The sequence below is a fragment of the Microcaecilia unicolor genome, chromosome 11 (assembly GCF_901765095.1).
Source record: "Microcaecilia unicolor chromosome 11, aMicUni1.1, whole genome shotgun sequence".
NCBI classification, from domain to species: domain Eukaryota; kingdom Metazoa; phylum Chordata; class Amphibia; order Gymnophiona; family Siphonopidae; genus Microcaecilia; species Microcaecilia unicolor.
Window position 1 is genome coordinate 94616362 of NC_044041.1, and position 13697 is coordinate 94630058.

The 13697-nt window shown below is 44.3% G+C and overlaps 1 protein-coding gene across 1 annotated transcript in view; it reads right to left on the reverse strand.

Moving 5' to 3' along the window:
• The window catches only part of MYO9B (myosin IXB), a 288631-nt gene that overhangs the window by 34069 nt on the left and 240865 nt on the right, over positions 1-13697 (reverse strand). Inside the window, exons 33-37 of the mRNA XM_030219714.1 lie at positions 8600-8673; positions 7314-7507; positions 3917-4045; positions 492-597; positions 31-162 (exon numbers count right to left, since the gene is read on the reverse strand). Coding sequence (XP_030075574.1) covers positions 7349-7507; positions 8600-8673 — 233 coding nt within the window. The 3' untranslated portion in view covers positions 31-162; positions 492-597; positions 3917-4045; positions 7314-7348. The remainder of the gene's footprint in view (positions 1-30; positions 163-491; positions 598-3916; positions 4046-7313; positions 7508-8599; positions 8674-13697) is intronic.

A 13697-nucleotide genomic window follows, 5' to 3' on the forward strand; every position in this document is an offset into this window, starting at 1 on the left:
AGGAGAGGGAAGTTTCCGTTTTCCACTTACGTGGTTGTTTTCGAGACATCCTTCATGCTGGTTAAGGGATCTGAGTTATCAGGGCAGCGTAACAGACATGGGGCAAAGACAATGGCCAAGGCGTTGGGTGACATCCGGTTCACATCTTCAATCAAGGCAACTCTGAAACCAAAGAGGTCAAAAGTCATGGTCAAAATAATAAGTAAAAGGCTGCTTGGCTCCACCAGTCTAATCCCTACCTACAAGTGTTGCCACAGACTCTTCTCTTCCCTCTCTTGCCCTATTGCTGTGGTCCTCCTGTGTCCCAAGCAGGTGTAAATCGGTTCCTACTATCTCTACTGCAAGCCCATTCTGTGCATTCACACCCCCCTTGAAAAAAGTATCATGACCCCTTATCTAGGAGGTTGGAGAAAGGCAGGGGACAATCCTAGAAATTCTGAACTGCGAGGAAGAAAATCAGAAAGTGTAACAGAGGTGAGGGTTGGCCTTACTTGACGAGATGGAAGATGAGCCTTTCCAGGGTGGTGTGATTCACCTGTGGAAGCTGCTCCAGGACTTTGTATATCGCACACAGTTGTTCTTGTTTATCTGGTAGCTCTGCAGATGAAAAGGGCAGGGGGGAGAAGAACTGGCTTATATCATTGTCACTGTATCACTGGAATAAAAATGAAGCTTGACCAATACCTGTTATTCCCTCACTTGGTGGCTTTGTATTTTACTAGATAAGACTGTCCTCACTGGCAGGCTTGGCCGTGCAAGACACGATCACAGCAGCAGCTACACCTATTACTTATCCTCAACCATTTAGAAATTCAGAGATAACTATTAGCTAGCTGCAAAACACGTAAAGTAACACAGATATGTGAATTTTCATCCAGACAATGGACTAAATTCTGAACACAGCACAAATAAAAATTAGCACTAAGCACTATTCCTCCCAAACCGGGTCCTGGAGGTACCTCAGCCAGTCAGGTTTTCAGAATATCCACAACGAATATTCATGAGAGAGATTTCCATGCTGTGGAGGTACTGCATGCAAATCTCTCTCATGGATATTCATTGTGGGTATCCTGAAAACCTGACTTGCTGTGGTGCCTCCAGGATCAGGTTTGGGAACCATTGCACTATTCTATAAACAGCGTTCAGAGCTGGGCACAGTTTATACAATAGCATATGGCGCTGGGATCCACACTCGAGGATTTACGCCAGGGCTGTGGAGTCGGTACAAAAATCATTTGACTCCGACTCCTCAGTTTATGGTACCTCCGACTCCTCAGTTTTTAATATGTATTTTTTTTGCATGTTGACTGAAAGAGTGCAGCATGCAAGGCTGCATGTTAATGTTTGGGTTTTAAAATCTATGTCATTGTGCCTTTTTATTTTATTTATTAAAGAAACTATAAATATTCATTAATCCTAAAGTTTAAACAAAAAAAACACACATAAAAAAACAATGATGTGGTTTTTGAATTTTTCTGGTGTCATTGTTATAGTAACTTTGTCAGCTGTAAAAAATCTTGATAGTTGTGTCTGGCCTCCAATAGATTTCTGATCTTTTATTGACCCTGAAGTAGATGGAATGTTTTCATTGCTGTCTTTCTCATTCACAGCTTCTAACACTTTAGGATGGAAACACTGCAAGTGTCTTTTTAAATTTGATGCTCTTGTAGGCAGGGGCGTATCTGCGTGGGGCCACAGGGGCCTGGGCCCCCGCAGATTTCGCCCTGGCCCCCCTCCCCGCCGTCAACCCTCCCCCGCTGCTTACTTTTGCTGGCGGGGTCCGACCCGCAATCTTCATATTTCGGCTTCCTCCGTGGCCATGTGCTTCCAGGAAGTAACGCTGCAGCGCTGATTCGTTGAATCTAGTTCGGCGTCTGACGTCCCAGCACGTCAGACGCCGAACTAGATTCAACGAATCAGCGCTGCAGCGTTACTTCCTGGAAGCACATGGCCATGGAGGAAGCCGAAATATGAAGATTGCGGGTCGGACCCCGCCAGCAAAGTAAGCAGCGGGGGAGGGTTGACGGCGGGGAGGGGGTGGAGAGAGGCGGCGGCGGCGGGGGGGGGGGAGGCAAAAATGTGCCCCCCCTCTCTGGCTCTGGCCCCCCCTACCGCCGGATTCCAGATACGCCCCTGCTTGTAGGTGCATTTTTTTCATAACCACTGAAACTGCTAATTTTTGCATCACATGCTTTTTTACCATCATCATCTTCTATAATACATTGACATACATAATGTTTCCCATCTGTTGATATTGTAAAGTGTTCATAAACAGCAGACTTTGTCATGTTTCTTGACATTCTTTTTGCCATTGTGAATGGTGTGCCACTTCCACTAAAATATAAAGCTCTTCTTGCAGAGAGAGAGGAAGTTGGGTGGAGTCTCTCTGCTGCCTTATCTGTGTGTGCTGAATGATCTTCTCTTGGAGCTTAAGTTCACTGTGGGGTCAGAGAGGAGGTGCCCTACAGCAGGTCAGTAAATGCAAAGGGAGACTGAGCAGAGGGAGCTCTCCAGCAAAATAGTTCAACTGGACTTCACACTAGTGAAACAACTAGGTACTAAGCTTTATTCACAGCACAGAAGTACTTTATTCAAATGTATGAGGAGTCGGAACATTTTTGTCGACTCCAACTCCGACTCAATGTACCCAAAATTGCTGTCTACTCCGACTCCACGACTCCGACTCCACAGCCCTGATTTACGCCAAATATAACTTGGTGTAAATTCTCACTCCGGAGTGAGTGGTTTCTTCTGTAAATTCTCACTTCTAAAATAGGTGCAGATCTCCCTTATTCTATAAAGTTGCATGCAAGTTCCAGGAATGCCCCTGACCCCCCCCCCCCAGGCGTGTGCCTCCTTTTTGGATCGGATCCTGGTGCCTAAAGATATGTGTGCAAATTTAAATTAACGTCAATTAGTGCTGATAATTATTAGCACCCAATTATCAATGCTAATTGGCTCATTTATCAAGTAAACTGTACATGCATATTGGGTGCGTGCCCATACTTGCACAGGCAACTGTGAGCACCATAAATAGAATTAGGGTGAATATGTGTAACTGTGAATGCTGAAGATGCACACTTTACTTGGCCTGCCATTTCTGTGTTCACAGATGAACACGTTAAGCCATATGGCTAGAAGCTGAATATTGCCACTACTAGGAGTAATTTCAAAACTCGGTTGAGACAAAAAGGTTATTCTGATTCGGTCATTGCTACCTTGCTTCAGGCTTGGAAACGCTCTACATCCATCACATTTGCAAGGATGTGGAGGACATTTGAGAGCTGACTACCTCCCTTCTCTGCTCAGATCGCATATCCTAGCATTTCTCCAGGCAGGTCTTCAGAAAGGATTGGCATTGGGTTCTGTAAAAGTTCAGGTTGCAGTTTTGGCTCAGAAGCTAGTTTGGGGCTTCGGTCCTCAGGGTGGTGGTGCCAGGTTCCCACCCACTCTTGGGCTTCCTTTTGAACATCCCACAGGTTCTGGAATAGTGGGAAGCTAAGTATTGAAGGGAGAAATTAGGTTTTACCTGATAATTTTCTTTCCAATAGTCCTTCCCACTATTCCAGAACCTGTGGTAGAGTTGTGTCCATCAACCATTAGGTGGAAGGTGGAAATAGAGAACTGAAAAGCCAGGGCTTTTCAAACCTGTCCCAGGGACCCAACAGCCACTCAGGTGTTCAGGATATCCATAACAAACTTGCATGGGATAAATCTGCATATACTAGGGTATCCAATGTATGCTGGATTCCAAAATCTCAGCGATTATGGGGGTCACTGGGGCAATTTTGGAAAGCCCTGGCTTAAGAGGCTCATTGTTTCTGGATCCCTCTCCCCAGTCGAATAATTACAGTTCTAAGAGGATCACACAAACAATATTTTGTTGGGAAAGAAGGCAGCTGAAACACAGACTTACCGACAGCAGAGAGGAAGTCAGTGTACTGTGTGAAAGTCATGAGGGGCTCCGGCAGCTCTCGCAGCCATTGTTTGAGAATCCCGGTAATGGTGTGGATGGGGTAGTTTTCCAACTTCACTGAATTTGGATCTGGGGGGATGGGGAAGCAATTAAGCAACAAATGTTATACTGTTATGTGGATATCTGCTCTGGCACATACCCAGTGCACTCTAGAGGACGAAAGCATGTGTGTATGGCTTCTGCGCAATGGGTTCATCTAGTAAATGAATATTTAATGCCTACTTACTGTTAAACTAGGTTTCTGTATTTATATGGATTCATCTAGTACTCTAACATCAAGTAAGACCTGAATCCTTTCCTCCTGGACTTGAGTGGACACCTCCTTTTCTCCAGTCTAATCGAAAAGTCTGAAATCAACTCACTATTGAGTAGAGTGGAGGAATAGCCTAATGGTTAGTGCAGAGCTGAGAATCTGGAGAACCAGGTTTAATAACCACTGCAGCTCCATGGCCACAAGTACAAAACCTAGACTGGGAGCTCACTAGAGACAGAAAGCGTACCTAGATATAGATATACAGTTTATATCTATATATATCTTTATCTATCTTTATAAACTGTTTGGGTTGTACCATAAAAAGACAGTACTGCCCTGCAATGGCAAAAAGAAGTAAGTGCCTATCTTTCTTTTATCATTGCAGGGCAGTGTATATCAAATTCATGACCTTCTATCCTGGGCCAACACAGCTACCTAGAAAATATGTCCAGTAAATTAAACCCAGAATTGACGTTTAGTTCAATACCAACAAGGTGTTGTAGTATATGAACAAATAGAATTCCCAGTGATTCATCAATTTTATATATATTATCACAGGGACTCATCACTGAAAATATTTTCGGACCATCAGAGGCAGGCAAACTCAAGAACACGTCTTGTTGTAAAATGCTTGCCTTCATTCGTCATCAGTCTGATGGTCCTTAAGGACTCAAGACGAAGGACGACGAGCACTTTACAACAAGACATTGTTGTGTGCTTGAGCTTTCCTGCCTCTGATGGTCCAAAAATATTTTCAGTGATGAGTCCTTGTGATAAGATACATAGATGATTGATGAATCGCTGGGAGTTCTGTTTGTGATATAGCTTTGAGAAATCCCTGCGTTGAAGGTCTGGGTCTACTATAAGCAGATTTATCGTAGTATATGAACAGCAACAGTTAGCCTGTGGCAGTAGTATAGGAAGATGTGGGACTACGCTGAGTCAGCAAATAGAGTATACTGGCAGCATGTCTGCACTAAGAACGACTAATGTCTCAGTAAGTGCTTTCCAAGGAGGTTTAATAGACAGGAGATGAAGTGACGTCAGAACGCTGAAGCCAATTAGGTCAGTCTAAGTTTCCCCTTCCCAGCGCAGATGTCATCCAAAGTACGCAAACCTATGAGTTGCTGCATCCACCTTGTTGTTCTTTATTGTTGGTAGCATTTTTAATATCACTTATATTTTCAAACATGCTAGCTTGTGCAGCATACGTATGTACACAGAGGAAGTATAATAACGGAATAACTTTTCATAGGTAGAATAGTAATTTGTTATAAATCTTAATCAGTGGTCAGCTGGAGGGGCTGGTTACAAGGACACCCTAGCACGTGTTATACTCATGCAAAGATTTTTTTTTCTCTGGTAATGGGCCACTAAAACAGACATGTTATGAGAATCAGGTGCTCAACGTTCAGAGTTTCTATCTATTTATTTATTTATGACATTCATATCCCACATTTAACATTAGGTTGAAACCATGGAGTATTTGAAAGCTTTTTTGTTTCCTGTGCCTAGATCAAAAGAGAAAGATGGTTTGTGGTAACTTGCTCCTTCTGTTTTGAAGAATGCAGTGGTATATTATAAAAATACACTTAATATTGTTTATTACTATTATTTACCACTGGTTGATATACAGCAGAAGTTAATGAAGTCAACTTCATGCTTTGTAATATAATTTTTAATAACATTTTCTCAGTTATTACCAAAATACAAATAAAATTATGTTAATTATACGACCGTGTCTGCTTCTTATGGTAGTTAGGATAACCTGGTCCTGAGTTACCCCAGGTAGTCAGGTTTGTCAGGATATTGACAATGAATATTCATGAGAGAGATTTGCACACAGTGAAGGCAGTGCGTGTTATAAAATGCTTTGAGTCCTACTGATCTGTACATCTGTTGTGATATTTTTGTGAGTGGAAACAGTGAGGTGGGCTTTTAGGGAGGGAGGGGAAGGGTTCTTGGGGTATGTTCTCTGTAAAACTTTTTATTGTGCTATGTTGGATGGTTTACTGTTTTTTCTTGTTCTGTATGAAGCTTATCAACCAACATGTTTTGCTTTTAATAAAGATGATTAAAATATAAAAAGTTTTGAATGTTACTGAATTCTATTATTCTGTCTCACTGTATTTCTAGTTTTGGCACAGTATAAGCCATCACAAGAACAAAATATAAAAAAAAAAAACAATGAACTGCATTAGGGGCTTATAATAGCCCATTTAGTATGTTTTCAACAAACGAGAGATCTGTTTGACAGAAAATATTTTTATTATTTTGACTTATAAACCACATGTCCCTGAAACATGCTGAAACAACAGAATAATCAATTTGTGTATCTAAAAGGTAAACGTCTACAAAACAGATGAAGAAGTGATTCCATGTGCCCCAATGAACAGAGAGTTTAATTCTACTTCCATTTAATTTCAATATATTTCATCATCTTTATAACACCAGGCTTCCCAAGGCAGATTACAACATTTAAGATGAAACCCATCAGGAAACAGGATATTCTCACCGACATTTGGCCATTTGTCTTGTATACAGTGTATTTCGCTTTTAGTGTAGAAAAATGAGAACAAAATACAGTTTAAAATTGCTGTTTCTACTAGCTATAATATTTTTAAAGCTGTTTTAGTGATATACAATTGTTATTTCATGATATTTATATCTACATATGGAAAGTTTTCAAATAAATTAAAAAGCTGTCCAATAAGTTAAAAACACAAACAAACCAAAACACAACTTTTGTCATCCACCTTTTAAGGCATTGCCTATCCAATTGAAACAGCTTTAGACTTGTTACAGATGGACCAACAATTAAAAAAAAAACCCTGACAATGTGGATGCAGCAGCTCATAGGTTTGCTTGCTTTGTTTTGAGTAAATGGGGATGACAGCTGCGCTGAGAAGGGGAAACTTAGACCGTCCTAATTGGCTTCCTTGCTTACAGTGGACTAGATAGGCTCACTTCCACTCCTGCTTATTAAACCTCCTTGGTACTGTCCATTGGGGGTCTTAAATCATATGGCTAGTGTGACTCAGGATACCATGCCCTGGGGGGGAGGGGGGAGGGCATTTGACATACCATTCTCTAGAGACCTCCTTCAGTCCCTCATGCGGTTAGCTGAACCTGATTTCCGGTAGATTTCCTTCTGTGTACAGGCCGTGCATTTCCACATGCTCCAGAAGCATCTCCATGACGATGGGAACCGCATTGTTATCACTGGTGAGGGTACACAAGCGCACCCCAAAGTGACGTGATTCTGTATTCTGTTCATTCTGGAAGAAATCATGCAGAAATAAATATCAAGAGACATACAAAGCCCACTTCCCTCCACAATAAATGCAATTTACCTTCTTCCCCTGCACCACTGGTAGCTAGCTTCTTTGGCTTACAGGGGCAGGACAGATTCCCATCATTTATTTATGCATTCTTTGTATCCCAATATTATCCAAAAGCAAGTTTTGGTTCAAAGTGGCTTACAATTTACAGTGAGGTTACAGTGTCGTTTTACAGTTTTAACTTAAGAAGACTTGTGTGGCTTGGGTGGTTAGCTGTAGAATTTTTTGAAAAGATGTGTTTTGAGTTTTTTTTCTGAACTGAAGATAGTTATTGGTGCTTCTTATGGCTTTTGGTAACGTTCCACCATTCTTTATGAAATCGGTTGATAAATTGAGGAGTGATTTGTATCTGGGAGAACATGTTATGCTGATTGTGGGGTTATCTTATACTACTGTTGTTGTACGATAGCCTGTGTTTTATGTTGCTCTCTTGCATATGTTTCATAAATACTTCTAATTTAAATAAAAAAGAATTGTTTTGGGCACTGCACAACAGATAGTATTGTAATGGCTCCAACTCTACCAAGGGTGTGAGCATTGTCTTCAGACCATCCCAAAGTCTGACTGACATGGAGGCCAACAATCCAAGCCTCCACAGACAGATGACAATGGCTTTGAAATATCAGCATTTGACAAGTCATTGCTGCAGCCTTAGAAGCTGAGAACTACGGAAGTCAGAATTCAAAACCCAATTAACACTCCTTGTGACTTTGGGCAAGTCACTTAACCCTCAGGTGCAAAACTTAGCTTATGAGTGCTCGTGTATATTTATTTATTTGTTGCATTGTATCTCTTTAATTGTGAAAATTATTAATTGTGCACAAAAACATCCAATTGGCTATCATGGAATTCTAGTTTCAGAGTGGTTCAGAGTTTTAGAACCAAAAAATGTTGGCTGGATCTAATCACTAGCCAAATCTTAAGCTTGAACCTTAGCCTGTACATCTGACGTACACACCAGCACAGTGTTGAATGCTCAGTATGAACCGGCAGGCATGGTGCTAGCTCAGAAGATGATACAGTACGCACCTTTCTCCCATAGGACATTACACAGGAAGTCTGGATTTTTGGCATGCATTTCTTGTGGCAGATCAGCTTACAAGCTAAAGAGAGAAAAGAAAATGCAAAATTAATTCTAAGAACAAAGCTTATCAAAACATAAACCCCATCCAAATACTTTTCCAGTTATTTTTCTGCTATGGGCTAAAACTAAATATTATGCCCTAACTCCAGCCCAACCCCACCTAAAAGTCTTTTTAGTTATCTGATTTTTTTTTGTTTAATGTATTGACTAAGAAAGCTGGGAGGTTATAGATGTCTTAATTTCAAATGAGTCCCAGAGACAAAGGGGATAAAGTGATTATGGTCCAAGACTTCTCCAGAATCACAGTCTAAAAGCTTAAAATTCAGGCCATGCTTCTTCTTGGCTGTATGTTGAAGTACTATGAACAGTTTCCAATTAGACTGGATTGGGGAAGGGAGGGGGATATACAAAAATAATGGGGAGGGGGTATCTTTCTGTTGTTAACCTCAGTCTATGCTACTTTATTCACTACACACACAAATTTGTATGTCTAATTATCAATACTGTTCGGTTGCCAAGTGGATCAGGGATGAACTAAGCCAGTCCTGCACTGCACTGTAGTTCCTGTATTTAGAGAGACACTGGAACTACATGACTTGGAACGCAATGACCAGGGACTAGCTAGTCTGTCCCCCAGGACCTGGAGCCATCTAGTATCATTTATTGAATTTCTCCCCTGACAGAATGGCACCATTTACCTTTCTAGGATCACAAAGGAATCTGTGCTAAAATAAAGAACTTAACACATTATCACAGAAGGTCTCCTTATTGAGGCCGCCAGAGAGGTGCCAGCTATGCGTATGGCAAGAGGAAGGTCTCTTCAGTATCTCTGACAGGGAATGCCTCTCTTCACTTATGCTTACTGTAACTTTATGACTACTATGATATTATCGATGAATGTTTTATTTACTGTATAAAATTCACTTAACGATCATTAATCGTAGGCAAGATGCTCACAGCTATGGCAATAAACTGCTTAAAGTTGGAGCTCTTTAATCATAGGTCATAGAAAAACTCCACTGCACTCATTCTCACAAACAGAGAACTCAATACTGTTCTAAAAATACGTATGACATTTTCTTCCATGTCCAATACAAACTACACACAATTAATGCACTGTGCAAATATAATACTCAAACTCTCTCAGAAAACTAACTCATCTTTCTCATGTTTCTGAATGCCAGTCTCAGCTTCTTAAGCAGCTTGAAGTTCCCGATAGGAGTATACTGGTGTTTCACTGAAGTTGCATCAGGGGATCAAATCGGACCTCTCAGCTTCATACAAACATGATCAACTAAGTTAATTTGTTTAGAGACTATGGGGCTCATTTTCAAAGCACTTATTCTACAAATTCCATAGGTTACTATGGAACTTTGTAAGTCTAAGTGCTTTGAAAATAGGCCTCTGAGTATTATTTATTTATTTTTAGAACTTCATATACTGCAAGTAATCCCTGAGGTGACTATGTGGTTTACAATTTCTATTACAGGTACTTTGCACTGTCCCTAATGAGCTCACAAAGCGAATGCTACATACCTGTAGAAGGTATTCTCCGAGGACAGCAGGCTGATTGTTCTCACTGATGGGTGACGTCCACGGCAGCCCCTCCAATCGGAACACTTTACTAGCAAAGGCCTTTGCTAGTCCTCGCGCGCCGATGTGCACCGCGCATGCGCGGCCATCTTCCCGCCCGAACCGGCTCGTGTTCGTCAGTCCCATATGTAGCAAGACAAAGAAAAGGGAAGACACAACTCCAAAGCGGAGGCGGGCGGGTTTGTGAGAACAATCAGCCTGCTGTCCTCAGAGAATACCTTCTACAGGTATGTAGCATTCGCTTAATCCGAGGACAAGCAGGCTGCTTGTTCTCACTGATGGGGTATCCCTAGCCCCCAGGCTCACTCAAAACAACAAACATGGTCAATTGGGCCTCGCAACGGCGAGGACATAACTGAGATTGACCTAACAATTTATCCAACTACTGAGAGTGTAGCCTGGAACAGAATAAAAATGGGCCTAGGGGGGTGGAGTTGGATTCTAAACCCCGAACAGATTCTGAAGCACTGACTGCCCGAACCGACTGTCGCATAGAGTATCCTGCTGCAGATAGTAATGAGATGTGAACGTGTGGACAGATGACCACGTCGCAGCTTTGCAAATCTCTTCAGTAGTGGCTGACTTCAAGTGGGCCACTGACGCAGCCATAGCTCTAACATTATGAGCCGTGACAATGACCCTCAAGAGCCAGCCCAGCCTGGGCGTAAGTGAAGGAAATGCAATCTGCTAGCCACTGACTCTACGAGCTGAAGTAACTGCCACCAAGAAAATGACCTTCCAGGTCAAGTACTTCAGATGGCAGGAGTTCAGTGGCTCAAAAGGAGGTTTCATCAACTGGGTGAGAACGACATTGAGATCCCATGACACTGTAGGAGGCTTGACGGGGGCTTTGACAAAAGCAAACCTCTCATGAAGCGAACAACTAAAGGCTGTCCTGAGATCGGCTTACCTTCCACACGGTAATGGTATGCACTGATTGTGCTAAGGTGAACCCTTACAGAGTTGGTCTTGAGACCAGACTCCGACAAGTGCAGAAGGTATTCAAGCAGGGTCTGTGTAGGACAAGAGCGAGGATCTAGGGCCTTGCTGTCACACCAGACGGCAAACCTCCTCCGTAGAAAGAAGTAACTCCTCTTAGTGGAATCTTTCCTGGAAGCAAGCAAGATGCGGGAGACACCCTCTGACAGACCCAAAGAGGCAAAGTCTACGCTCTCAATATCCAGGCCGTGAGAGCCAGAGATTGGAGGTTGGGATGCAGAAGCGCCCCTTCGTCCTGTGTGATGAGGGTCGGAAAACACTCCAATCTCCACGGTTCTTCGGAGGACAACTCCAGAAGAAGAGGGAACCAGATCTGACGCCGCCAAAAGGGAGCAATCAGAATCATGGTGCCTCGGTCTTGCTTGAGTTTCAACAAAGTCTTCCCCACCAGAGGTATGGGAGGATAAGCATACAGCAGACCTTCCCCCCAGTCCAGGAGGAAGGCATCCGATGCCCGTCTGCTGGGGGCCTGAAGTCTGGAACAGAACTGAGGGACCTTGTGGTTGGCTCGAGATGCAGAGAGATCTAGCAAGGGGGGTGCCCCACACCTGGAAGATCTGGCGCACTACTCGGGAATTGAGCGACCACTCGTGAGGTTGCATAATCCTGCTCAACCTGTCGGCCAGACTGTTGTTTACGCCTGCCAGATATGTGGCTTGGAGCACCATGCCGTGACGGCGAGCCCAGAGCCACATGCTGACGGCTTCCTGACACAGGGGGCGAGATCCAGTGCTCCCCTGCTTGTTGAGGTAATACATGGAAACCTGGTTGTCTGTCTGAATTTGGATAATTTGGTGGGACAGCCGATCTCTGAAAGCCTTCAGAGCGTTCCAGACCGCTCGTAACTCCAGGAGATTGATCTGCAGATCGCGTTCCTGGAGGGACCAGCTTCCCTGGGTATGAAGCCTATCGACATGAGCCCCCCACCCCAGGAGAGACGCATCCGTAGTCAGCACTTTTTGTGGCTGAGGAATTTGGAAAGGGCGTCCCATAGTCAAATTGGACCAAATCGTCCACCAATACAGGGATTTGAGAAAACTCCTGGACAGGTGGATCACGTCTTCTAGATCCCCAGCAGCCTGAAACCACTGGGAAGCTAGGGTCCATTGAGCAGATCGCATGTGAAGGCGGGCCATGGGAGTCACATGGTGGAGGCCATGTGGCCCAACAATCTCATCATCTGCCGAGCTGTGATCTGCTGTGACGCTCGCACCCGCGAGACGAGGGACAACAAGTTGTTGGCTCTCGCCTCTGGGAGATAGGCACGAGCTGTCCGAGAGTCCAGCAGAGCTCCTATGAATTCGAGTCTCTGCACTGGGAGAAGATGGGACTTTGGATAATTTATCACAAACCCCAGTAGCTCCAGGAGGCGAATAGTCATCTACATGGACTGCAGAGCTCCCTGCCTCGGATGTGTTCTTTACCAGCCAATCGTTGAGATAGGGGAACACGTGCACTCCCAGCCTGCGAAGCGCCGCTGCTACTACAGCCAAGCACTTTGTGAACACTCTGGGCGCAGAGGCGAGCCCAAAGGGTAGCACACAGTACTGGAAGTGACGTGTGCCCAGCTGAAATCGCAGATACTGTCTGTGAGCTGGCAGTATCGGGATGTGCTTGTAGGCGTCCTTCAAGTCCAGAGAGCATAGCCAGTCGTTTCCTGAATCATGGAAGAAGGGTGCCCAGGGAAAGCATCCTGAACTTTTCCATGACCAGATATTTGTTCAGGGCCCTTAGGTCTAGGATGGGACGCATCCCCCCTGTTTTCTTTTCCACAAGGAAGTACCTGGAATAGAATCCCAGCCCTTCTTGCCCGGATGGCACGGGCTCGACCGCATTGGCGCTGAGAGGGCGGAGAGTTCCTCTGCAAGTACCTGCTTGTGCTGGAAGCTGTAGGATTGAGCTCCCGGTGGGCAATTTGGAGGTTTGGAAACCAAATTGAGGGTGTATCCTTGCCGGACTATTTGGAGAACCCACTGGTCGGAGGTTATGAGAGGCCACCTTTGGTGAAAAACTTTCAACCTCCCCCCGACTGGCAGATCGCCCGGCACTGACACGTTGATGTCGGCTATGCTCTGCTGGAGGCCAGTCAAAAGCTCGTCCCTTGCTTTTGCTGGGGAGCCGAGGGGCCTTGCGAGGCGCACGCTGCTGACGAAGCGAGCGCGCTGGGCTTAGCCTGGGCCGCAGGCTGTCGAGAAGGAGGATTGTACCTACGCTTACCAGAAGAGTAGGGAACAGTCTTCCTTCCCCCATAAAAACGTCTACCTGAGGAGGTAGATGCTGAAGGCTGCGGTGGGAGAACTTGTCGAAAGCGGTATCCCGCTGGTGGAGCTGCTCTACCACCTTGTTCGACTTTTTCTCCAAAAATATTGTCCGCTCGGCAAGGGGAGTCCGCAATCGCTGCTGGATCCTATTCTCCAGGTCGGAGGCACGCAGCCATGAGAGTCTGCGTAT